Source organism: Macadamia integrifolia, chromosome 14 (genome assembly GCF_013358625.1).
Source record: "Macadamia integrifolia cultivar HAES 741 chromosome 14, SCU_Mint_v3, whole genome shotgun sequence".
NCBI classification, from domain to species: Eukaryota; Viridiplantae; Streptophyta; class Magnoliopsida; order Proteales; family Proteaceae; genus Macadamia; species Macadamia integrifolia.
The window spans coordinates 3777234-3803164 of record NC_056570.1 but is presented as its reverse complement, the minus strand read 5'-3'; the positions used below and the strand labels follow the sequence as shown (position 1 = coordinate 3803164).

The 25931-nt window shown below is 38.9% G+C and overlaps 3 protein-coding genes across 3 annotated transcripts; 1 reads left to right on the top strand and 2 right to left on the bottom strand.

The window, feature by feature from the left end:
• Nucleotides 1–3519: 3519 nt before the first annotated feature.
• LOC122061243 (short-chain dehydrogenase reductase 3b-like) lies at nucleotides 3520–4631 on the bottom strand. The gene has a single exon (XM_042624458.1). The coding sequence runs from the start codon at nucleotides 4508–4510 to the stop codon at nucleotides 3698–3700; it is 813 nt and encodes a 270-aa protein (XP_042480392.1). The 5' UTR covers nucleotides 4511–4631; the 3' UTR covers nucleotides 3520–3697.
• A 3369-nt stretch (nucleotides 4632–8000) lies between these two features.
• On the bottom strand, nucleotides 8001–9550 carry LOC122061950 (short-chain dehydrogenase reductase 3b-like). The gene has a single exon (XM_042625543.1). The coding sequence runs from the start codon at nucleotides 9393–9395 to the stop codon at nucleotides 8589–8591; it is 807 nt and encodes a 268-aa protein (XP_042481477.1). The 5' UTR covers nucleotides 9396–9550; the 3' UTR covers nucleotides 8001–8588.
• An 8859-nt stretch (nucleotides 9551–18409) lies between these two features.
• Nucleotides 18410–21508, top strand: LOC122060398 (uncharacterized protein At1g27050). The gene is made up of 2 exons (XM_042623476.1): nucleotides 18410–18957; nucleotides 20963–21508. Exons 1-2 carry the CDS (start codon nucleotides 18559–18561, stop codon nucleotides 21182–21184), a joined length of 621 nt encoding a protein of 206 aa, XP_042479410.1. The 5' UTR covers nucleotides 18410–18558; the 3' UTR covers nucleotides 21185–21508.
• Nucleotides 21509–25931: the final 4423 nt, after the last annotated feature.

The following is a 25931-nucleotide window of genomic DNA, read 5'->3' as shown; positions in this document are numbered from 1 at the left end:
GCATGTTACGTGACCTGCAGCTATTAGTTACGGACTACACAAAGTTATAGCACCCTGATCGAGTGGGTTGCAATATTCTAACCGAGTGGGAAGAAGATCCTACTTCTTGTAGGCTGGATAACATAATGAATTTAATATTATAAATCATGATTACATCAATTAATGATATAATAATGATGCAATCATACACTAACAAGAGAAGACGCAACTCTTAAAAAGGGGGGGGGGGGGGGAAGGGGGCCAAACCCACTAGGACTTACAAGCTTGGTGGCTCTGAGATGGTTTAACGATGAAGAGAAAGAGGTAGTTAGGATTGTATTATTTTTAAAATTTTAAATGACATAATTTCCCTTATTACTTATGTTATGAGCTAAATTCATATTTGTCTTTTGGGCTTATAAAAAGGCTGAAACAGACTTATGGTTTTTAAATTAAAATAAAACAGTTTTGTTGGACTTGATTTTCTGTTTCAATATCCGATTTAAAGAGTTCAGCCTATGTCATCTTTTTGTTGTTTTCTTAGCATCTATTTTAGGCTCCACCCCTTTGTCTTAAGCTGAATTTTATAGAAACCCATTTGGGGCCAAGGACTTTAGAGCTATGGGATGGGTTACCAAATAGGGTTTATATACCCTATCGGTAGGACGATCCGAATCGTTTCCATGGATGCCATTTATCAGTGGTATCAGAGCCTCTCTACCAGTGGGAGGACCTTCAATTTGTTTTATATAACATATTGCATTTGATCCTAAAATTTCATGGCTGCTTCCTCCAAACGTGATAATATAACCTCATTAGCTACTCCCACTAAACTTAATTAAGTGATAGTGTCAATGCAAGTTATATAAAAATAACTAGTACATTGGAAATAATAAAATAAAAATATTTCATCTAAATCTTGGCTGCTTCCTCCAAACGATCAATACCTCCGATCAACATCTCCGATCGTCTTACTATCATTGTCATTGATTTTCTCTCGATCATCACATGATAAAATAAAATCATAATTCTATTTTACATTGTCTTTATTAAATAAACCTTGAGAAACCAACTCACTAATTGGGCTACCCATGCAAAGGGAGTACATCCGTTTATAAAAAATATTGGAGGAGAAAGAGAGAAAAAGAGAGTAAATAGATAATGGGAGAAGAATTTCACAATCATATATATGCATGCCATCCACATAAAAATCCATCTATATGGTTCATTTTAAACCACATAACCACTGATGAATGCATGCATTTGATCCTTTCATTTTATTTTTGTGAAAATTAAAATTTACAAAATCACATTTTAAATTGTCAATTTTTGACAATTCTTTCATATATTTACATCTCATATACATGAAATTATTACAACCCCAAAACCAAACATTAAATCATATTTAATTATACGGGTTCAGAGCCCATGGGTCTACTAAGGTTTTAGGAAATTCAATGAATATATAAATGTATAAATTAGCTAATGGGTACTGTTTTTAGAAAATAGCACTTAACACTTTCAGTTACAAGCCTATTTGAGCTATATGTATAATATAATATTCTTGGCCCATAGTGCAACCCACCTCACATATGCACAGGGATGCTCTGATATCACTGGTAGATGGCATCCACAGAAGTGACTTTGATCGTCCTACCGGTAGGGTCGGTCATTCAAGAAATAATCAATACGAGGGTTTCGATCATTACCTGAAACTCCACAAGTGCAGAGCCTCCACGCGCTCTTAGCTCTTTCACAATAAGTCATTTTTACACGTACAACTTTGCATTCCCTTAGATCTAAGCTCCTCCACAATGGTCAAGGTTTTATGATCATCATATTCAATCACTTAAAGAGGAAGAGAAAAGAGAGAGAGGAGATGGAAGAGGCGATTCTGGAGAAAGGAGAGAAACTTGAGAACTATTCTCAAGTCTTTCACACGTTGTTTTGGTTAGTTAATCTTATATATTCTTGGTCAATCAGAATCTCCTATTTGTTAGTGTTTTAGAAACATCCAAATAAGTAATAGGTCTCCTATTCAGAGCCAACAACTACAACAACTAAACCAATACCAATCTTATCATAAAAGATAAGATCAAATTTATTAGGAAAATATAAAATATAAAATTCTTTTTCCTAACATATTTGTATTGGGATTGCTGACCATGAAGAGGCGACTTCTTCTCTTCTGGGAAGCAATGCGTTCCCCAATGTAATTGCTATATCTGATTTTTCTACTCTTCATGTGAATCATTTCGTTTTAACTACTAATGGTGCTTGGAGAACCTCTTTGTGCAAAGGTGGGCATGGGGCCATTATTACAACATCAACGGGTGATTTTGTTGTTGATAATTGTAGAGCAGGGATTTAGTTTTTCAATAGCTGTTGCAGAAGCTAAGGCAATGAGGAATGGGATCCCCTTGGCCAAATTCTTGGGCATTGATTCTCTCGTTATTTTTAGTGATTGCATAGTTGTACTCTTTGCTTGTAAAGGGTTCCCATCTTCCATTGATTGGTTGCACTATTGGTAATCAAAAACATTTTAGTGTTGTTAAAGTCATTTTGTTTTGTTCATTTCAGATTTCGTCCTCTCGTTGACAACATAGGGGTACATTGTTTAGTTCAGGGAGCTATTAGATTTGATCTTTCTAATTCCTAGTGGTTCAAACCACCCCTTTGTCTTGTAAATCCTATTTTTGTGGGAAGGAGATTCCCCTTCTCTATTTTTTCTTAATAAAGTTGTTGTTTCCGATAAAAGAAAAGCTTTAGGAAAAAGAAAATCATTTAATCTTCCCATTATGTGCAAACTTGCATCTGATGATGGAACGGATCCCAACAACACAGATGTTGTGTTGAACGTCCCAATGATTGGAGAGGATCTGAATATCCCTTCACATCCCATCATCCTACTTAAAAGGGCACGCATGGCCGCTCCTAATGGGAAAAATGAAGGGGATCTAGCTGAACATGACCTTTCACTTAGAACCAAGCTTCAAACAAGAGTAGCTAACAACGGAATCAGCCTTTCTGATTCAAATAGAGTTGGGTGTTGATTGGAATCGGCCTGAACCTATTGGGTGGGAGATTATGAAAATTTTCACAATTAATCACGTGACACACAAACATGGAAGGTGTAAAGACATGCCAAGACGATGAGGTCGTTTTGACAGGTGTCTCTTAAATCTTGCAAGGAAAAAGGTCGTGGGAGCGGTTAATCAACCAATTCCTTGCGTTCAAAATTGAAGATTACTATTTAAAAGGGAGAAAAATCTGGCCAGGGACAATGAAAGCAACAACAAAAAAACTCATCAAAATGCAACTCTTTACCAATTTCGTCTCTTTCATGGTGATAAATTTTACTTAGGGCTGTTTCTTTCTAATAGATGTAATTTCAACAGGTTCCCCTCTTAATGGAACTCTTGTATTCTCTTGGAATTATCTCAATAAAGTGAACTGCTTTCTTTGAGATTCAATTCCCTTAGTTTGCCTTTGAGTTAAGAGTTATCTTCAATCACCTTAAAGACATAGTCCCTGGAACAATTGGGGCAAATAAGAACTCAATTCGTTTGATCAAAGTCAGATTGTTTTGAGTCAAAAACAAAATGAATTCTGGCACGCCTGAACGAAAATAAATACAATCAACTATTTTAGGAGACAGCGAGAATTAGGGCCAAGAGAACCCTAGAAATTTAAACGGAGAATACCGACCAGAAGATGATTATGATAAGTCGCTACGAGGTGGTGGGGGGAGGAAACCACCGTCGACGGCGAGATTATGGCCAGTGACGAAGGCAGACGCATCGGAAGCAAGGAACAACACGGCCTCCGCCACATGATTCGCCTTCAACACCAATCCTTCCAGGCTGGTGGTCTTGGAGATCTGCTCCTCCACCCCATCCTCGTCCATCCCCAACATTCGACACGACAGCGGCGTCGCCAACCCGGAGGGCGACACGCAGTTCACTCTGATCCCGTACCGCCCCATTTGGCGGCTCGCCGATCTCACCAACCCCAACACCGCATGCTTCGACATGGTATAATCCGTGTGACTCGTCCCACCCACACTCGCTGCAACACTCGCCGTACACACGATGCTCCCCTTCACTCCCCCATCCACCATGGCTCTCCCCGCGTGCTTCACGCAGGCCACCATTCCCTTGACGTTGATGGAGAAGAGTCTATCCATGGCCGTTAGATCGAGGTCCAGGATGGTCTGATGGTTGTTGAGAATCCCCGCGTTGCTGAACATGATATCGAGGCGTCCGTACTTCTGGACCGTCCATTCAACCATGGACCTCACTTGATCTTCATCGGCCACATCACAGTGGATGTAGCTGCATCGGTGGGTACCTATGGAGGTTGCCACATGTTCCCCTTTCTCGTCTTGGATGTCTGCGATCACCACCACGCGAGAGCCGTGATCCGCAAAGAGACGAGCGGTGGTCTCGCCGATGCCGCTGGCGCCGCCGGTGACGATGGCCACTTTTCCTTCCAAACGTTTGGACTGGGTAGTAGAAGCCTCGTCAGCCATTTGTGTCTATGATTTAGTTTTCCTCCAGCCACAAGGGAAGAAGAGACTTGTCTTCTGCGAGTTGGACGAGGGTACAGCCCGAGGTTCTGGGCTCCTTGAGGTTGAGGTTGGGTAGGAGCCTCGTCAGCCATTGTTGGACTGGTAGAGCACGTGGGCTCATAATATTTTTATTTGTTCAAATTGGTGTACATGGAGAATAATAGGCCTGTTTATCATTTGTACAACAACAATTATAACCACAAAACTCAGCCTTACCTAAAGTTTTTTTCTTTTTTTCTTTTTTTGGTGGAAGCCTTATCTAAAGTTAATGTGATTGATTACAAGGATCTATAAAAGAAAAGCACTACTCAGCAAGTCAGGATTGACTCAACTGGCGTCGATCCTTATCCTCTAATAGATTCTATCTATGGTCATATTTGGAACAAAACTAAGATTATACATGTCATTACTCATCATTTCATCTATAGTTATTTTAAGTCTACCCTTACCCTACTGTTCACTTGTCTAGGAGACAATCCTCCATAGATCAATTTTTTGTTCGCTTGACTAGCATGCCCGAGGAGCATCAATTGCTCTTAGCCATGGATGTTTTTGTGTGTGCATGTATAATTCCTCATACATAAATTCTCTTTCATTTATTTCTTTAAATATTTATTATATCTTTCCAATTAAAAAAAAAAATCACTTTTGTGAGAATCCAATTATCACCCATTAATCCCATTAATAATATTGGTGATAATCCAATTAAGTATCACCCATTGCTAATCACATCCATAGGCAATAGCAATATATCTATGTAACATTTAAATTTATGGGAGAGGATTCCTCAGACAGCTAGTGTGAGGAGGAATCTGTATGGCACGTCAATGGATGTCCTGAAAAAAGTATCATTCATATAGAATTCATATTTTTTTCAAAAAAGACAAATGAAAATAATAGAAAAAAGAAATATTGAAAAGGAAACTGCACATGGTTGCGTGGTAATTTTTCTTTCTAAAATTATATTATTTTTTTTTTTAGCTCAACTACCAAGAGGATCAGGTGTCAAAAGGAGCTGAAATTACAAAAATAAAATAAAAAGACTACATCCTTAATAAAAAATGACTCTTAATATACCAAGCTTTAATCATGAGGGATGCTTAAACACAAATGGTATTAATTCATGTTACATTTGATGGATGATCAAAATAACCAAAGTTTCTATTTCAAATGAAAAAATATTGTTCAACAACACATTTTACATTTATTTTGACTTGATCATAACCGTAGTATTTTAAATCATGACAAATTTTATGTTGTACTTTGATTTAAGATCACACCATCAATGGATTAAGAAAATTATAATGTTTTTGGTATTGAAAAATATGTGTAGTCATTAGCTTCAGCTACACAAAGCCTATGAAGCTAAGAAACGGATTATGGTCATTCTGTTGAACACATGATAGATAAGCCCTTCCTTGCCAGCGCATCTACAATATCGTTCAGAGCGCATGGAATAAAAAAGAAAAAAATTGAACTAATTTCATAAAAAGGATAGGGTTTTACCTGGAGGGGAAAAAAGTATTAAGTATTAAGTTTAACAATAATGTTTTAACATTTTCAATTGTTGATTTGTGTTGTGGACATTCATCTTCTATTTTAAATCATGCAAATTGATAGTGCAAACAACCTGATCTAAGATCAAATCGTCATAAAAATCTTAAATATTCCAATTATATAATACAATTCAATCGTTATATTTTATCATTTTTAGAATTCTAATTAGCATCATGATCATTTATTTAGATATTTAATAATGGTAAAACCATTGTGAAGTCTAATTTATGATTGGATCACTATAAGAATTTGATCTTGCATCTTCCATGCAACATTTCAATCATGAGATTGGAGACTTTTGATGAGTTGATCATCATTCTTTTGCATTTTTCATAATTTAAAATACTAAATGAATGGTCATGATGCAAAACAAATGTTTAAAAATGGTAAAATATAATGATAAAAATAATATCCTTTTAATTGGAATATTTTAGATTTTCCCGATGCTCTAATCTTATATCAAATTATACCATTATATTTGCATGATTTAAAACACTAATTGAATGATAAATAAAACAAAAAATATTAAAATATTATGGTTAAACTTTATCATTTCAATTTGAATCGTTTTGAAGCTATCTAATATATGATCTTAAATCCGATTGTATCATGATTTTTACCGTGATCTATATTAATATTTATGATACAAATTAAAGGCTAAAAAAAATATATAAAAATGTAATATTAAATCATAACATTTTAATTGTATACTTTTTTACAAGGGAGAGAGATCAACATGTTAGCGGATTTTTTTTTGTAAACAACATGATACTATTATGTTATAAGAGTCTCTTGCAAAGCTAACAATATTGATCAAGTCACAAATTGCCTTCCGCTAGGGATGACAAGGACACTCCCTAGTTCAAAGCATCAACTTCTATGAAGATGTTCTCGAAATACAATGATTTCTCTGAAGATGTACAAGTGCCCCTTATTGTTAGGGATACAATGTCTTTAATTCCATTTGTGAAAAATTTTCTAAGACTATATGGGTTAATCTGTATATTCCTTATATAGGATATCACTATATATTTATAGCATGGTCGTATTTCTCTGTAAGCAATTTGAGAGAGGTGTGACGACGACTGTTGTAACCCATGTGAAATACATGACTTTTTTCTTTTAGGTTTCTCATCCTTCTCACGTTTAGGTTTCCTTGCTCGACACTCATTTGTCATCATGAATCCGAATTTAATGCAAGCGAAGCATTGGATACCTTTGGGAGATCTAGCTTTGCCTTTGTTATTTCTAAAAATATCTATAGAACCTTATGGTCATTAAGGCTATGTCTTTTGTCCTTGATAGAGGACACAAAATTCTTCTATTTTAGTCCAGATATCTCGCCTTAGTGGTGGATGATTGCACAACTTTGTGGACATTTACTCCTAGAGGACCATTAAACACACTAATTTTATATTGGACGTTCGCGTAATAGCACGAATCCGAGGGTGTGGACATTTGTACTAAAGCAATAACTGTCTATACCAAGATTAGAAAATGTTTGCACAGGAGTGAAGATGTCCGCCACAGTGTCCAAACAAAGCTGAGTCATAAAATCATGAAACCATCCAAGTTGATTGGACAATTTGTTCCTTTTATGTTTTTTAGTAACTTTGTTAAGGCTTTTAAGGCATGAGAGATATACAATCATAGGCTTACAAGATATATACACATTGAAGTAAAAACTCTATGCTATAGAGCTTGATTCTAACTTTATTGCTTCAAAGACTTTCTTAATGTTTTTGAGTCTTAATAAAGCTTTTCATTGTAAATCTTCAAGCTTTAACGATTTTACTCAAGAAAGGTGCTTATTGATTAGATGATGAATCTCTTGGATGTTCTTATATAATTTGAGATTAATTAAACCTTGTAAGTTTCATACACATATTAGAAATCTCATGAACCATCATTCAATTATTTTCATCACAAAAATAAGAAACATATGAATCCATAATTCAACAAAAAGCTATTTTGGACCCTCGAGAGCTACTGATGAGACAAGTCCCTACCCCCACCAACTTAAAGGCTCCTCTCCCTTGATTAATTTAGTAGGCTAAGGACCAACATGGAAAATTGGATCCCCAAGATACTCATTTTCTTTGTTTAAAAACATCCATCATATGCTTTTTGATCTTATTGGAACTTTTTTGTTGAAAATCACAGCTTATCTTATAGTTTGAGTCTATTGACTATGTGCATCAGTACGCCACAGAAAAAAATCGTCTATAATTTCGATCTCGTACAATTTTGTACAATACCACTTTTAGGCGTGTATTGATACCAATACAATGACCCAGATCTGACTTAAATGCCATTTCACTGATTTAATGTTTTATTAGTTGTACCAGATCTGGGCCATTGTATTAGTATCAATACACGTGTCATCGCCTGAAGGTGGTATTACGCGAAATTGTACGAGATCAGAATTGCAGACGATTTCAACCCGTACGCCACAGGCCGAAAAAGTGACTGTGATGGTTCGCTACGAGGCGGTGGCCGGTGAGGGGATGTAACCACCGTCCACGGCAAGGTTATGGCCAGTGACGAAGGCAGACGCATCAGAAGCAAGGAACAGCACGGCCTCCGCCACGTGATTCACCTTCAGCACTAATCCTTTCAGGCTCGTGGACTTGGAGAAGAACTTCTCCACTTCATCCTTTTCCATCCCGGATAACTGGCACGGCATCGGCGTCGCCACCCCAGAGGGCGACACACAATTCACCCTGATCCCATGCCGCCCCAGCTGGCGGCTCGCCGATCTCATCAGCCCCAACACTGCATGCTTCGACATGGTGTAGTCCGTGAAGGCCATCCCACCCACGCTTGCCGCAACGCTCGCCGTGCATACGATGCTCCCCTTCACTCCCCCTTCCACCATGGCTCTCCCCGCATGCTTCACGCAGGCCGCCATTCCCCTGACGTTGATGGAGAAGAGTCGATCCATGACCGTTAGATCGAGGTCCAAGATAGTCTGCTGGTCGTTACAGATGCCCGCGTTGCTGAACATGATATCGAGGCGTCCGTACTTCTGGACTGTCCAGTCAACCATGGATCTGACCTGGTCTTCATCAGCGACATCGCAGTGGATGTAGCTGCATCGGTGGGTACCTATGGAGGTTGCCACATGTTCCCCTTTCTCGTCTTGGATGTCTGCGATCACCACCACGCGAGAGCCGTGATCCGCAAAGAGACGAGCGGTGGTCTCGCCGATGCCGCTGGCGCCGCCGGTGACGATGGCCACTTTTCCTTCTAAGCTTTTCGATTGGGTAGTAGTAGCCTTGTCAGCCATATGAGTCTTTGATTTGATTTTCCACTGGCGAGTTGGGGAGAAACGTGTGTTTGCAAATCAAAGGGAATCAGGAAAAGGTTGGCGTTAGACCTTGTTTGTATGACCTGAATCTGATTGGAATTGTATTTCTGTTGATCTTTAGAATTTGACTGACTGGTACACGCACATGGTTTAAAACCGCAACACAATGTCGACTGTGGATCAGGTTCTAGATAAGGTTATTGAGTAGATTCCATCTGTGCCTGCTTTCCAAAATGTCATGGTCTGATAAAAACGGTGGGCATGACTTTGCTTGGAACAGAAGGCACTTGCCTCGTGACGTTCCGTTATTCTCATGTCTTTTTCTACAAAACTACGAAAAGCTTAAGAGCTACTCTGATGAGGGGTGGTGTGCCCGACACCCTCCTCTACCCTCTTGATGTCATGGCTCACTATGAGGCATTTTTTTTTTCCATTGTTGTAAATGAGTGTAACCGTCCCACATGCTCATGGATTCATATCGTCTATAGTGAGCAGTGAGGTACAGTGAATATCCAATGATTGAGAGTATCTGGAACACGTTCCAAAGGTCTATCAGCCACATGATGCTTACTGATGCAATGGCTGCAGACGATTTTCATGCCATGTTCATGGCATTGTTTTAGTGCACAATATCCGATCAGGTGTTCATCACCTTGAAAACCAACCTCTCCCAAGACTTGGAGAAAGTAAAAGTCATTTATACGGGTTGGAAATATGATAAATGCTGTAAAAAATTTGGGCTAGAGTCTGAAAGTCTACATTTAGGTGTCAAACATTTTTTCTATTGAACCGTTGATTTTGCGACGCCCTAAGGTCCCTACCTTCTTTTCTTAAAGTTCAAGTATTCTTCCTTCACCCACATACTAAAATAGTTACTCTCACAGCTAATAGCCATACTATCTTCTTTGTCCCTACCTTACACACCATATTTTCCCTTTTTTTTTTCTTGTCGGCCTTGGAAAAGCTTTCCTTAAATTGATATGATCATGGTTTTAAGTATCGGTGCGTATCGTGCCGTATCGATCGATACGTATCCGTATCGGTAGACATCGGCATGATACATACCGATACGTATCATGAAAATTTTAAAACCCTTATGTATCGATACGTATCCTACGATACATACCGATACACCACCGATACACACCGATACTCACTGATACGTAACGATACTCTATGAAAAATTCAAAATTGAAGTGAAATATACGTTTCGGTATGTATCGGTACGTATCGGTATGTATCGATATGTATCGGTACGTATCGGTATGTATCGATATGTATCGATACGTATCGATATGTATCGACCGATACACACCGATACGTACCAATACGGTCATAAAATGGCCAAAATGGGTAATTTTTTAGAAAAACATAATTTTTTGAGGTGTTTTTGTTCCAAAGTTGCTGTCAACCATTTTTCTCTCTAACTAAAGTGGAAATCAAGGTTGGGAACAAGGATTTTACATTTATGGGACAATTACAAACCTTTGATTCTTAGTGCGATACTCTCAATTTACTGTTTATGCATAATACATGTTATATATAATTTTTTTTAACTATTTTTTTTATGCAAATGTGTATAAAAAAAGTGTTTCCTATCCATTTATGTGCGTATCTTTAGCGTATCTTAGCGTATCTCCGATACAATACGATACCCTCCGATACGTATATTAATTTTGGCCGATCGATACGACGACCAATACCGATACTTTAATTCTTGGATATGATATCGATACTGATCAACATTGATTTGTCTGTATCGAACAGTTTTATTCCTGATTTTTATAAAAATCAATTTTTTTTTACTATTTTATCGCTCATTTGTACCACTGATACGGGATCAGCATGGTATTGTTTCCCTTCATAGACGCTGCAGTACACTTATCCTTATCTAAGGACATGTCTCTCTCTGCCTCCCCCTTCCCCTTATCTTTTCTCCCACCAATTTTTTTTTTTTTAGCCTATATGGTAAGAGATGGGAATATATTTTAATAGAACCAAAGTCATTGTTGCATGTAACCTACCAATCCAATTGAGAAATTTTTTTTTTTATGATAATCCGATTGTCACTGTTCCATCCTCTTCCCTTTTAGTAATATTGGTGATAATCAATGCGATTATCAACCGCAAATAATGAGATCAAATTCATATCATATCCATAGGTAATTTTCCTTCAGCCACGGTCAAGAAAGAATGAAGATGTTTGAATGGTCAGAAGAGGGTACCGAGAATAGTAAAGGATAGGGAAATTATCTAATACCACCCCTAAAATTGAAAATAACTTGGAGTGACCCCCAAAAATGAAAATAATATCCATCGCACCCCTAATTTGTAACACCGTTAACTAAAAGTGAGAAATGACATTTTTACCCTTATACTTAAGACTCTAAAAAGAGCTCATTTTCACCCTTCCAAACCCTTACATATTATCACTGTCAGTTCAGCTGCGACCCTAGCTGGGCGATTATAACACTAACAGCAGTAGGCAGAAACTGAGGTGGGTAGCTCAGCACCAAATTTCATTCGCGACCTTGGCAGAGGAAAACCCCATCTTTCTCCTTTCGAAATGAAGAAAATTATTGAAGTTAATTACCTCAATTCATCACTGTTGAATCCCCATAAACCGCAAATGAATCTCTACAGTGCCTGCTATAACTCTAGGTAACTTGTCCATTAAAAAGTGTGAATGTGACAGTTACTGTGAAGAGGAAGAAGAAAGCAGCCAATTCTTGCAGATTTCCGCTTATATCTATCAATTCTCTTTCAGCAATTTCCCTGTTTGTATTCACAGGTAATACAACAATATCATAAACACTAAGATAGGAACTTGTACAGTTGTACCGCTCTTTATTCTTCGCATAAATTAACCCATTAAAAATATAGAAAGAAATTTACCTCGTTGGTTGCTATCAATGATTTCTCACAAGGGAAGAAGGTGTGACGCAGAGCGAACTCAGGCGGTGTGGTTTTGAAATCCTATCGTCCAAGAGTGAGAGTTGTATTAGTGAAGCGCAAATAATAGATACCATCATCTATTTGAAATTAATTCCCCATTGTCGTGTCTTTTGGGCTTTGCTAGAGATGATCGGAGATGAAACCATAAAAAAGATACTATGCAAAGTGATGGCCATGAAGGGACAAAGTCATCACCTAGAGTGAAATCAAGCAGTGGGATTTTGAAACCTAATGTCGGAGGGTGAAAGGAGATCAATGAAGTGCTTGTCATGTCTTTAGGGCTTCACAAGAGATATAAAATAATCAGGAAGAAGACTCAGAGCCTCGAGAAAAAACATAAGGAGTTTGGCGTTCCTATACCCTCAATCGTAGAGATACATAATCAACAATGCGAGAGCATGCAGACAAAAAAGAAAATTAGGGCCGAGATCGATAGTTATCGGGGGAAGAAAGGGTATTTACATCTAAAACAAAGGATAAATTATAAAGGGTATCAAGATTCCAGGAAATTAAGAAAAAATAGACAATAGATAGTCGTGAGCTACTTTCTTCTTCCTCTTCCTCTTCCTCTTCCTCTTCCTCTTCCTTTCTTCTTCGCAGGTATACGGAGCATAGGTAGTCAAAACACAGCAGTGCTAGTCGGAGCACAACAACACTAGTCGGAGCAGATTGTAATCGAAGGTCATTATAATAACTTAACATACTCATAAGGATAGATTGGTCATTAGCGAAAAAATGACTGATGACATCATCACTTAACGCCTTAAACCTAATGGAATGAGTTTTTTAGATATAATTTTGAGAAAGTGAGGGGTCTACTAGACATTATTTTCATTTTTGGGGATCACTCCAAATTATTTTCAATTTTAGGGGTGGTAATGGATAATTATATATCGATTTTGTATAATAGAGGTAACTTTTTTTTTTTTGTGTGTAAATCCACTGATGGGAAAATTTTATTCAAACCTCAAGGGAACAAAAAAGTTGGTACAAAGGGGATGAGCTCCTCGGGAAAGGCAGCCTTCCAAAAACCAAACCTAGGAAAACTAATAGCCCACTTAGCAATCCCATGAACATGAACACTTTCAGCTCAATTAACATATAAGAAATGACAAACCTGGAAGCTCTGCTGAAGACATCTGACAAACCGAAGGATAGAGAAATATCAGTTGGTGGTTGAGACATTCTGTTTTTTGCTAATGATAGGTATCCAAGCTTTTGGCCTGATTAGTCCCGTGAGCCTATATTGATCCCACAATCGCATGGATCATGTCACACTAGGATTGAATGATAATCATTCAACTTTCACTAAAAACAGTGAAGAGCACTAAATATCCCATGTGAGTGTTTCGGATAAAAATCCTCTGTTTTGCTTAATCTTACACTTCTTTGTTTTGCCCCCTACAGACGACGACACGTGGATTACTATTGCTTAACGGCTAGGATTGGCTTAAGATTGAAGCTCCTCCAAACTGGTTTGAGGTAAATGAATCAAACCGGAAGCGGATTTTTATCCTCATACTTCTCTCGCACATTATGAGGCTTCTTCTCAGAATCACCTACTGCAAATTCCCCTCACCTCTCTCTCGTTCTCTGCCTTCGTTTCTACAACTGCAAGTCTCTAGTTCCAACTCAAAAATAGACTTCGATTTAGGGACCGCATTTCGTTTTCTTAATTCATTCAAGTTTTGTATTTCCAGGAAAAACTTCATAACTCCCCAACTACTCTACTGAGAGCATGAGGGTCTAAGCTAAAAGCCTCTGTTCCACACTCAGAACACGAGGGTTTTCAAAGCTACATTACCTAGCTAGCCATCTGTTTCCATTGAACGTTTGTGTTTCAACATTTGTTGGGTTTCAGTATATGGATGTTGTCGAGGTGGGTTTTATTTTTTTCCTTTGATTTGGTTGAGAACTTATCTGCTTTAATGGTGGGATGGATTCTTCAGTATTTCAATGTTTGCTATTGCTTTCCCCTGAAACGGTGGATTTCGAGGGAAGCAACCGCGACGAACAGCTTTTAAGAGCGATCATTTAAGCTGGAGTTTCAAAAATGGATTTTGTTTCTTGAAGAGTTGAAGTGGGCTTTTGCGAGTGTGAAATGGGTGGTTCGAGTTCTAGGCAACCAGTAGGTTAAAAATCCTCTGTTACTTCACCTTCACAACCAAACAGACAGAGCATCAGCGCACGAGGAGTACTCAAACCCCAGAAAAATCGAGAGTATCAGCGACTCTCTTCGTGAGCAGGGAGAGAGAGAGAGAGAGAGAGAGAGAGAGAGAGAGTTGTGCGAGAGAATGCACAACAACGGGAGTCTCTCTGTTTTGATTCAAACAGAGCCCAGTACGATTTGGTTCAAATGAGTGGATCAATTCATCCAACCTGAAACCGGTTTTGCATGAGTTTGAACATTAACCCAATCTTGGCCATTCGCTTAAAATAGGACACGTGTCGTCTTCTACAGGGCCAAAATAAAGAAGTGCAAGATTAAAGCAAAACAGAGGATTTTTATTCGAGTGACCCCAAGGAGGTAAAGAAGAGTCAAACTCAAAATCAGGCACTGTAAATAACAGAAATAGGCAATAGGTATAAGACTTTGACAAAAACAATTATATTAATTGAAATGCAATTACAAGTAAAAGATGATTTACCTGTTCAAACAATTTTCTGAAATAGCAATAGAAATTGCCTGTCTTAAGTAGAGTTGAGTCGTATATATATATATATATATATACTCTCCTTAAGGTATGTGAACACCCCGTATATATGTATGCAACCGGGTTGACCGTACGTTCTCACTTCCAAGATAAAACAACTCTCCAATTGCTTAAGGTGCACTCCAATAAGCAATTCCCACATGTATTTAAAGAGAACTGATAACAGAACGAAAACAGTGAATAGAAGTACTTGCAGTAAAACAGTGAACAAAACAATCCCACTCATAGTATGTATTTTCATACACCCAGAATACAGTATTTTGTATATATGGAATGTAGGTCTCTGTATACGAATGGGTATACTGATACCCATATGTATAGAGGTACACCTCTATGTATGTAAGGGACAACATATCCATATACTGATACGTACAAACAAGTATGTACATTGGTAGATGGGTGTTCATACAGGTACATGTATCAATAGTGTCCCTTGGGACAAAAACGTGTAAGGGTGTGAAACTTTCAACATGTAAAAAGTGGTTCTTTGAACCACCTGCACCCGACCTCGGCCACCGCCCGGCTCGGCTCGGCTCACGATTAAAAAGCACCCCAGGAACTCGACACTCATATGACAAGGGAAAGTGTCTCTCCAAAGGGCTTGCACCTTTAACAAACATTCCTATATATATCCAAGTTTTCTTTCATCCCTAAGCAATGTAGGACTAAACTTTTGTGAGTTGTCTTTAGCTCATTCACAACTCCACAAGTGCTAAAGACAATATTCTAAAAGTAGAAGAGACACTATTGACGGGGAAAGCTGAATTTCAAAAAGACTACTTTGGACTTTCAAAAAATACCATTTTGAAAAGACCAATTTGATCATAATTTGAAACTTAAATTCCAACACGCACTTCCTGAGGCGAAGGTCCATTGGGACATTTCACTATCCATGAATGAAAGCTTGTGAATCCGAGTGCATACAAACCCATTGGATTCCAACAGCCTTAATTAACTTTAAACCAAGTTTCAGTGCCGTGGCCTCACTGATAATAACTGAAGATGGAGACATGTGATCAGTAGCAATCCATCCCAGAGAACCTTGCTCATCGAGCAAGTAGCAGCAACCTAAGCCTATAGCCCAAGGTTTTGTAGAAAAAGCTGCATCTGAAAATATAAGAGGGCATGTGAGCATAAGCAGTTTTAATTATAGAAAGGGGTATGTTCCTCAACACTTCATGGAGTTATTTACCATTGAAATCCACTTATTAAAAAGGGGGCCTTTTCTCTAAAGAAAAATTGCTTAATTTCTTCTCTTCAAAGCATCCCACATAGTCATAGCATGTATTGTTGTGGCTCTCTTTTTGTTTGGTTTGGATGACTCTACCCCATAGCAATATCCTTTCAAAAGCACATCAATGAGTACTAGGTAAATACCTCATGGCAGGAAGTGAACCATGCTTGTTGAGCTAGCTAGCGGGCACTCGAAAAGGAGTCCAAATTAGGTCTTTGTACAAGAACTATTCTAGTGCCTAATCCACAATTAGAATCCACTTAAACTCTCTCTTCTTACAACAGGCTGAGAGATTGAGTGGATTCCAACTGTGGATCAGGCACTGTACGAGAATGGTTCTCGTACGAGAACCTAATCCAAACTCCTCGAAAAGGGATGTTCCATTAATGTTTCCACAATCTTCACAAAAAGGACAAAGAGGACAAAGCTCAAATGTAACCATCTGTTTTCATTTCAAGTTTTGAAAAATAGCAAGGGCATTGAAACATGCCTTCCAAACAAACACTTAAATCTTTAAAGGAATTTCTTAACTCCATACAACCTTCCAAACTTGCTTGGGAATAAGAGAGGATCTCAAAGAGTAAGTTGAATATTTACACTGACCATTAAATTAGCGGTTGGTGACTTAGGCACCGTTTTATATTGTTTCTACTGTTTCTGTGTCTAGAAATGGCAGAAACGGCTTTTCAAGTTTTCAGAAACAAAAATGAATTTTTTGATGTTCGATAAACCTGTTTCTTGAAATGCTTTTTGCAAACATAATGCCACTAAAAAACCCAATAGTATCATTGAATGCCCAAAAGGGAGAGAGGGTTTGGTTGCCTCTTTTTACGTTTAAATAGTTGAGAGATTTATCGGGCACAACAACATTTTTCTCTCTCTCAAATTCATTTCTAGAAACAACAAAACAAGTAAGACTTGTTTCGTCAAAGTTGTTTCTAAAACTGTAAATAGGCATAAATTTTGATTTATATTTCTAGAAACGGGTGAAACGGAACAACTTTATAAACGCTTTTTGTGTTGTTTCTTCGTTTTTGAGAATAAGAAAACCCAGAAACGGAACATTGTTAAACAGTGCCTTAGAGTTTCCCAAAATACCAAGAGTCGAAACAAATTAAAAAAATGGTTGTAAGGTATTCTACTTTGTAGCTTTTTTTCATTTGTATTCTTGCACTCTTTATGTGCTAGATCTAGGTTGATATACTGTTGAATGCCTAGTCTAACTTGTGCTCGTGTTGTACGGAAATCATTTATCAACCCAGTTCTTGTTTATTGTACTTAGGTGTTGAATGGGTGCTTGACAGAGGGGGTTGAGCTACCTAAAGTGAGGCGTTGCACTGCCCACCTAGTTGATACTAGGTAAATCAAAAGAGAAGCTCCTTGTCAGTTGCAATTGACTTAAAGCGTAGAGTTTTGAGCATATACAAAGCCCATTTGAGGTATTGCTCTATGAAGAATAACATGCCCTAGACATTTTTTTCTGATGACTTAATGGGATTTTTTATGAGATCTATGATAGTAATAGAGGGGTTGAGCCAATAGGCTTAAAAGAGTGTATAATGTATTATCGTCTTGTTGAGTATGTAGTTGAGAAACTTGGGGTTTTTTGTTTTTGGGTTTTTGGGCAAATTTTTCTTGTCGCGAGTTAGGTGTTCTTGAGATAGATCTCCATTGTAACTTTTCTTCCAACATAGTGAATCATCTTCTTCTTCGTCTGATGACGTAGTACACCAAATCAGTGTGTGAACCTCGCTAAATATTTATGTCTTATACAAATATGTATTTCTTTTCTTCGTATTTATTGGTGTTTATTCTAAGAATTCTCTCTGTAGTACTAGACAACATGCATTACATGTTAAAATGAATTAAATGTTTTATCTGCTTATGTGGCAAGTGAATTTTCTAACCATATCCTTCTTCAAAGCCTTACCATATTAGATAGGATTTTATAGGAAATGCTAAGAAATGGATCATATTAATAGGAACAAGAATGCGACGTAGTCGCATGACCTCAATCCCAATGCAGGAGCCAATAAAGGGCACAAAAATATTTTAAAATAAAAAAATGAAATAAAATAAAATTTTATTAGGGCACACAAATGAAGGACGGGTAAAGGAAAACCTTTATGTTCATTTGGCCCGCCGATCCGCGGGGGAGAGAGGATTTGCAGGAGAAATTGATTGAGGGAGTCAGTGAGGGAGTGACTGAGTGCTTGCTTCTGTGGAGAGGGAGGACGACATGAGCCGGAAAAGAGAGAGACCCGATTACGGCTCCCGACAGTATGTCTCCTCTTCTTCAACTTCGACTTCTTTCCGGAGATCCAAGAGGGCTCGTCCCTTTCATCCCCACCAGTCTAATGGCAGAGCTGATTCAGGAGATCGTCTACAGGAGCCCACCACCACTACCACCAACGACTCCAAGCAGAGCTCCCCTGCGGTGGTTGTAGTGACTGGTCTCGACCAAAGCTGCTCCGTTCTCGACCTCAAGTCTCGTTTCGAGATGTATGGCAGCATCTCTCGCCTCCGCATTGACCGTGGTGGACTCGGCTTCATCACCTTCCGTTCCAGCGACTCCGCTGCCGCCGCCATCAACGCTTCCCTCGATCCCTCTTTCCCCATCACCGTCGATTCCCGGAAGGTAACAGATACCCTTATTACTTTCCCTGTTTCTCCCATTCTCATATCAAGGCTCGACCCAACTCTTAACAGTGGAAAACTTTCTCCTTTATGATATTATCTGAAACCCTCAATCTGCTGTTGTAACCAAATTTGCGAAAAATCACCGCGATATGTGGATGTCAAATCTTGCTGCCAATTTCTTCAAATTGGGGGAAATGGAAATTTAGCTTTAAGCCTTGAACCATGGGGTGGGTACCCTTGTCGATCTCTTCTAGTCTTCTGTATTGGGCACCGGTTGAGCTGTCCAAGAGGTACCGAGACGAGACGATGGGAGAAATACTCATGTCGAGGTTAGAGGGGAAGCTTACTAAAGCTACTCTCCCCTTCTTATGAATACAATAGTTTGATGTTTATCAGTTCATATGAATTGATCCTAATTTAGCCCTGCTGATTTTGCTTAGAAGACTCAATTTTGAAGCACAACTCCCCCTGGTTTCTGCTCAACTCGAGCAGAAATCAAACTTTAGAGCTTAACCCAACTGTAATCCAATGAACAAGGAAGAGTTACTATTTTCTACTCTACAGAAAAGAAAGAAAATGGCCTCAAGCAAAATATAAAATAATACATTCTTTATAATTCGGTCGATGTCCCTCCTGCAGTTACTCAGTTCACAGTTTGGTATGATGTACATGCTATTTGGCAGATCTTCTGTGTATCTGGATGAACCATTAGCCACTTTTCGTTACAAATCACTTTCACAGTTCATTATTTGTGATTTTTGGCAACTAAATGCCTATAGTTTCTATGGAATCTCAGTCATGGCTGAAATGATAAAATTTAACAGCAACAACAACAATAACTCAGCCTTATCCAATCCAACTAAATGGAATTACATGGATACTTACCCTCCAATCAGCTCTACTTGGAGGTCATACTTGATATAAGCGTAAGGTGTCTGTGTCTTCCCTCTCCAATTCTCCCAAAGTCATTTTAAGTTGAAATGACAAAATAAAAAGGGAAGAAGTGGAGAAGAAGGGGGTAAAGCACAGCAGTTGTGAAGAACTTATTGGAAGATCTGGCTGATCAAGGATCAAATTAAAATTTTCAGGTTCCCTATTTTGTCATAGTTCTGTGACAATAGCAGCAGTGAGAGATGCTTGGGTATGAGAAAATGTGTAAAAACAGCTAAAACCTGAAGTGGTTGTTGATGGTAGGATCAACTATATGAAGAGAAGTTATACTCGTTCATCACTGTACAAATTAGCCTTGTTAGTGTAGTAGTCCAGTGGAGATGAGATTAGCCTGGTTACTATATGAAGAGAAGTTATACACGTTCATCACTTGGGAACATGTGTTTTAGTTTTTAGTGGATTGAATATTTTTAATAGAAGGCATACCTGGAATCTAATCAGGGAAAGTAGCTAAAACTCTTTGAAAGAGAAATATGGCTTAGACTTTCTTTTTTTTTTTAGATAAATATAGTGTATATTTTTTGCTTCAAGGACAAGTCAAATGACTCTATTGTAGCTTGCTGTCAAGATTCTGGCACTGGGTGTGCTGCTCGTCGAACTCTGAGTACTTCCTACCATCTCAAAAAACCCAAAAAAGTGAAAGGGGAACAAATTTAGGGTTGGGAAGAAAGAATATGAGCATCGGAAAAAAAAGGGTGGGTAGACAAAATTAAAAAATAGACCAAAAAAAAAAAAATTTGCATAATGGAATTAAATTGTCAATGTGATGCTAACCCCTTCTTAGTGAGATAGTCCATCCAACCTGACTTAAAGCGATACAGATGGATCAATCAGGTTTAACTTGGCTCCAACAAGTTGTTTCCGTACTCATAAAAAGTGCAAAGTTCAAGGAATTGACTAAATTCATTAGCTAATGTTTCCTGATAGTTATGATGGTTTCCTTCTTTGTGGTTCATTCTTGATTATCATTAATAGAGTTTAGAATGTTGTCAAATTTTTTTTTGATTGTATCATTTTAGACTCTCAGACAGATGCATTTGTGGGAAATGCAGGTCCAGGTATCTTGGGCAAATGATCCTTTTCCTCAGTGGAGGGAAGGAGTTGGCCTTTCTTCTAAGGAGGAGCGGCCCTTGTCCAAGTTGCTGCGTGCTGAAGTACCTCTCAGGAGACATGGCAGAGGCATTAAACAGGGCATGGGTACGGTGAGTCCTAGAAACGGGTTAGACATGCCTTACAAAGGCAGGGAAATCGTTGCCTATGATGATCTTCTCTAGTTTGACTGATACTTTGAGGGGCTCCCTTGTTCCATTACAAATGATACTTTCTCAAAGCTACAAGAACCAAAATATGCATACATGGCACTGATGTGCCAGAAAGATCAAGAACCTGTGAATGCGATTGTATGTGGCTTCACTTTTGGTTTTCCTGATGTTTAGAGATGCTTTTATTTACGACCAGATTCTGTCATGTGTGGTATTGGTAAATATCTAAGTTAAATTCTTGCGGGTGTAGTTCTTGATACTGGTTCTGTGAATTTAGAGAATGCTGTAACTGTGGTATGCTTATTAATGAGCAGGATACTTTTTCAATGTGTTAAAGATTTTAGCTTTTCAGACACAGAGGTTACAGAGTTAGTGGATTTACTGACTTTTTAGGACTTCATTTCTCTACCCACATTCCTTGTTCTGCAGCATTGTTGTCAATGCTTGATACAACCCTTTTAGTCTGTATTGTCATTCTCAATGGGTCTTACCTACCCTTTGAAAGCCTTGTCTTACACTTCGAGCCTCTTAAGGGTTTTAGCTTTGTTTGTTCTCCTTGCCCAGATCTTAACTGTGACAGTCACACTAGAATCTGTTTACAAGTTTCTCTGGAGTTTGGTGGCCTCAAGCCCTTAGCATTCCTTGCAAATACCTCCTCCAAATTAATACGAGGCTGCAGTCTCTCTTTCAGAAAATCGGAAACATATTGGTTGATTTGGAGTGACCAATGCGAAGGTTTTCGGTATCCGATGCTGGGTTTCCTAATTTTCTGAAATCCCCTAAAACTAGATGCATATGGAAACTGCATCTGACCAGCTCCTGCTGTGTTTACTGAACTGCAATTGGCTTCTATGGGTTTGTGTGTTGTGTTTGTGATCAGGAACCTCACTGTTTCGCCCATCATATATTGACATAGCAGAATGATGAAGGACCTAATGAGACCTGGAGACGAATTGGTTACCTGTCAAGCGCAAAGGCTTTCCAGTAGGTGATCAAGTCGTAGGAGAGGAATCCCATGCAAGACCGAGTCTTAAGGAGGGAATCGTTCCCACTAAGTAGTAGGAAGTTGTTATTTTAGGTATAGGTTGTTATTTTATTTGGAGGGGAAGCATTATGTGGGCGGTTATAGGGGAGAGGTAGTGAGTTGTCATGTTGAATAAGTTAGGTATATATTAAGATAAACAGGGGTTAAACTATGAATGAGGATATCTGAAAATTATCCAAACCATCTACCTTGCATAGTGAGGTCAGGCTTCCTCAAAAAAACCACTTGCCGATTGTTTTTTCTATATTTTTCTAATATCTCGTTCTACACTATAGGTGGGAAGAACCGTATTACGTCGTACGCATCAGCTTGGTATCAAAACTTAAGAATGGAGCAGAAGGTGGAGCATCTAGAAAAGGAGGTAAGCTCTCACAATAAAGGGCTGCAACAAATCTTGATCAAACTGGGGGGGCCAACAAGAGCTGCTTGTAAATATTAGTGAGATGTATGGACGCATGACTTCACACCTTCCAATCCATGGAGAGGGTGATGTTGGAGAGAACTCACAAGCTCCTACTTAGAACCTAGGACTGCAAAGAATTCCCGTGAATAATTCCACTGTAAGGACCACGTCTTCACAACAGATATTTCATCCCAAGTTAGTCAAGCTTGATTTTCCCCATTACAGTGGAGAGGAGGACACGACTAGCTGGACATGTCATGTAGAACAGTTTTTTGAGTTCCACCAAACGCCAGAGGAGGAAAGGGTTGCACTGACATCCTTCCACCTTGAAGGAGAGGCTCAATTATGGTACCAGTTGTACAAGCAAAGTGTTGGTGGGTTAACCTGGCCAATTTTTTACGAAGGCTTACACGCTTGGTTCAGGCCGACACCATTGCAGGATTTCTTTGGCGAATTGGTCAAGCTGTAACAAAGGGGTTCTGTTCATGATTACCAAGCAAGGTTCAAAAGAATTTTGTCAAAGGTGGGATAACTTCCACCCAACCGATAGATTAGCTGCTTTGTGAGTGGTTTGCGTGACCGCACAACCAGCTACCTTCACAAATGTTATTGGGTTAGCATGTTTATTCGAAGCCAAGAACTTGTCACAAAGATGATTCTCACTGCCAATTGAACCACAAAAGTTGACTGCAACCAACAAGGAGCTTCCGAACACAGGGGCTACGTTACCCGTCAAACGAATGACGATCAATGAATTGCAGGAGAGCAGAGCAAAGGGACTTTGTTATAATTGCAACAAACGCTTCGTTCCAGGCCATCGCTGTAAGAAACTTTTCTTAATCGAGGGATGTGATATCGAGGAAGAGGAGGAGATGGTGCTTGATATGGTAGCCAATGTAGTGGAGTAGATTGATCGGGTGCCCGAGATTTCTCTACACTCAATATGTGGGGTGAAAGCACCAAATTGCAGGGAGGTTGGGACACATGGCTGTCACGATCTTGGTCGACTTAGGAAGCACCCACAACTTCCTAAGCTTAAAAATAGCTAAAAAGTTGGGGCTCATTCCTACTAATAAACAACGGAACAACCTTTCGAGGTTATGGTCGCCTGTGGAGAGAGGATCGCAAGTCCATGTATGTGCACCAACATTGAATTGAATGTGCAAGGAGTTTCAATTATTGTGGATTTCTTCCTCTTAGCCTTAGGTGGTTATGAGGTAGTGCTTGGTGCTCATTGGTTGCGAACTATGGGTCCTATTATGTGGGATTCTATTAATCTTATCATGAAGTATGAGGTGGGAAAAAAAGAAGTTGAGTTCAAGGGAGTAACGGCTGGAACAGATAAAGTGGTAAGTGATCCCACTCGTGAAGTAAGGCGTAGTAAGCAAGGACTCTTGCTACAACTATGCTCTATCTTACCTACCACTATCCACAATGAAGGAGGGTCCACTTCACAACATGTGCAACGTCTCTTATGCCAATTCAAAGAAGTGTTTGTTGAACCCAAAGGACTACCTCCAATTTGGTTACATGACCACCGAATTCCTCTCAAAGTTGATGCCCAACCAGCATGTGCTAAAGCCTATCGTCAACCTTATTTTCAAAAAAAGGATTAAGGGTTTCATTTTCTTGTACTATAGGCAACTCATCTTGAACCTAATGTCGTTCTCTCAAATGCTTTTTAAGAAGGGATACATGAAATGTAGGATGAATTTTAGATGCTCTGGCAATGCTAACCTATAAGCCACCTTCCCAACGTGCTGGAGGATTTTGTATGGACCAAAGTATCATGGGGCCAATTTTTGTGCCTTCCTCAATGCAAGGGACATTTGACAACATGGGTGCAACTTAACATAAACCCAGTCTCCAACCTTGAACTCCCTCTCCCGATGATTTTTGTCGTAGATACACTTCATTTTGTTTTGAGCTTCCATGAGTATATGGCGTAGCTCTTTGATTTTGGTGTCCCTTTCCAACAACTGTTTCTTTACAGCTTCCACCTTAGCTGTACCTGGTACATACATAAGCAATGACGGTGGTGACCGACCATAAACTACCTCAAATGGAGCAGTTTTAATGGCAGAATGCCAGCTTGTATTATAGTAATACTCAGCCCATGCTAACCATTTTCCCCACTCTTTAGGATGAGAACTGGTAAAACACTTGAGGTACATTTCCATCGTACGATTAACTACCTCGCTTTGACCGTCGTTTTGGGGATGATACGCTGAACTAAGATTAAAATGGGTTCCATTAAGTTGAAAAAGTTCCTTCCAGAAATTTCTGGTGAAGGTAGGGTCATGATCACACACTATTGACTTAGGCATCCCATGTAATCAAAAATTTTGATAAAAAATAGTTGTGCGACTCCTGCAGAGGTATAAGGATGTGATAGAGAGAGAAAATTAGCATATTTAGATAGCCAATCCACCACTAGCAATACAACTAATTTTCCCTTGGAAATAGGGAGTCATTTCACGAAATCCAAAGAAATATCCTCCCAAATCCAAATTGAAAGTGGTTGCAACAAGCCCACAGGAGCCTATAGTTCAGCCTGGTGTGATATTTTTCAAAGAGAGAATTTTTCTCCCTATAAATTCTCCTCTTATTCCCACCATTATTGACCAATTCCATACAACACTTACAAAGGATTTCAAAAAGCTTTATTAGCAGGGGATGCAGAAATCAATTGTGGAAAAAATAGTCAAATGTAACACTTGTCAATGCCACAAGGCTGAACTATAGGCTTCTGTGGGCTTGTTACAACCACTTCCAATTCCTGTACGAATTTGGGAGGATATTTCTATGGATTTCATGGAAGGACTCCCTATTTCCAAGGGATAATCAGTTGTATTGGTAATGGTGGATCAGCTCCCTAAATATGCTCATTTTCTCTCTCTGTCACATCCTTATACCTCTATAGGAGTGGTACAACTATTTTTCGATTACATGGGATGCCTAAGTCAAGAGTGTGTAATCGTGACCCTACCTTCACCAACAATTTTTGGAAGGAGTTTTTTTAGCTTAATGGAACTTGTTTTAATATTAGTTCAACATATCATCCCCAGACCGACGGTCATAGTGAGGTGGTTAATTGTACGATGGAGATGTGCCTCAGGTGCTTTATTAGTTCTCATTCTAAAGAGTGGGGAAAATGGTTAGCATGGGCTGAGTATTGCTATAATACCAACTGGCATTCTGCCATTAAAACTACTCTATTGAGGTGGTTTATGGTCGGTCGCCATTGTCATTGCTTACGTATGTATCAAGTACAGCCAAGGTGGAAGCCGTGGAGAAATAGTTGTTCGAAA

Excerpts from the sequence above, each read along its gene's own strand:
- LOC122061243 (XM_042624458.1), bottom strand. The coding sequence starts at position 4,510 with ATGGCTGACGAGGCTTCTACTACCCAGTCCAAACGTTTGGAAGGAAAA.
- LOC122061950 (XM_042625543.1), bottom strand. The coding sequence starts at position 9,395 with ATGGCTGACAAGGCTACTACTACCCAATCGAAAAGCTTAGAAGGAAAA.
- LOC122060398 (XM_042623476.1), top strand. The coding sequence starts at position 18,559 with ATGAGCCGGAAAAGAGAGAGACCCGATTACGGCTCCCGACAGTATGTC. Across the intron at positions 18,958-20,962 it reads TCACCGTCGATTCCCGGAAG|GTCCAGGTATCTTGGGCAAA; the intron begins GTAACAGATACC and ends TGGGAAATGCAG.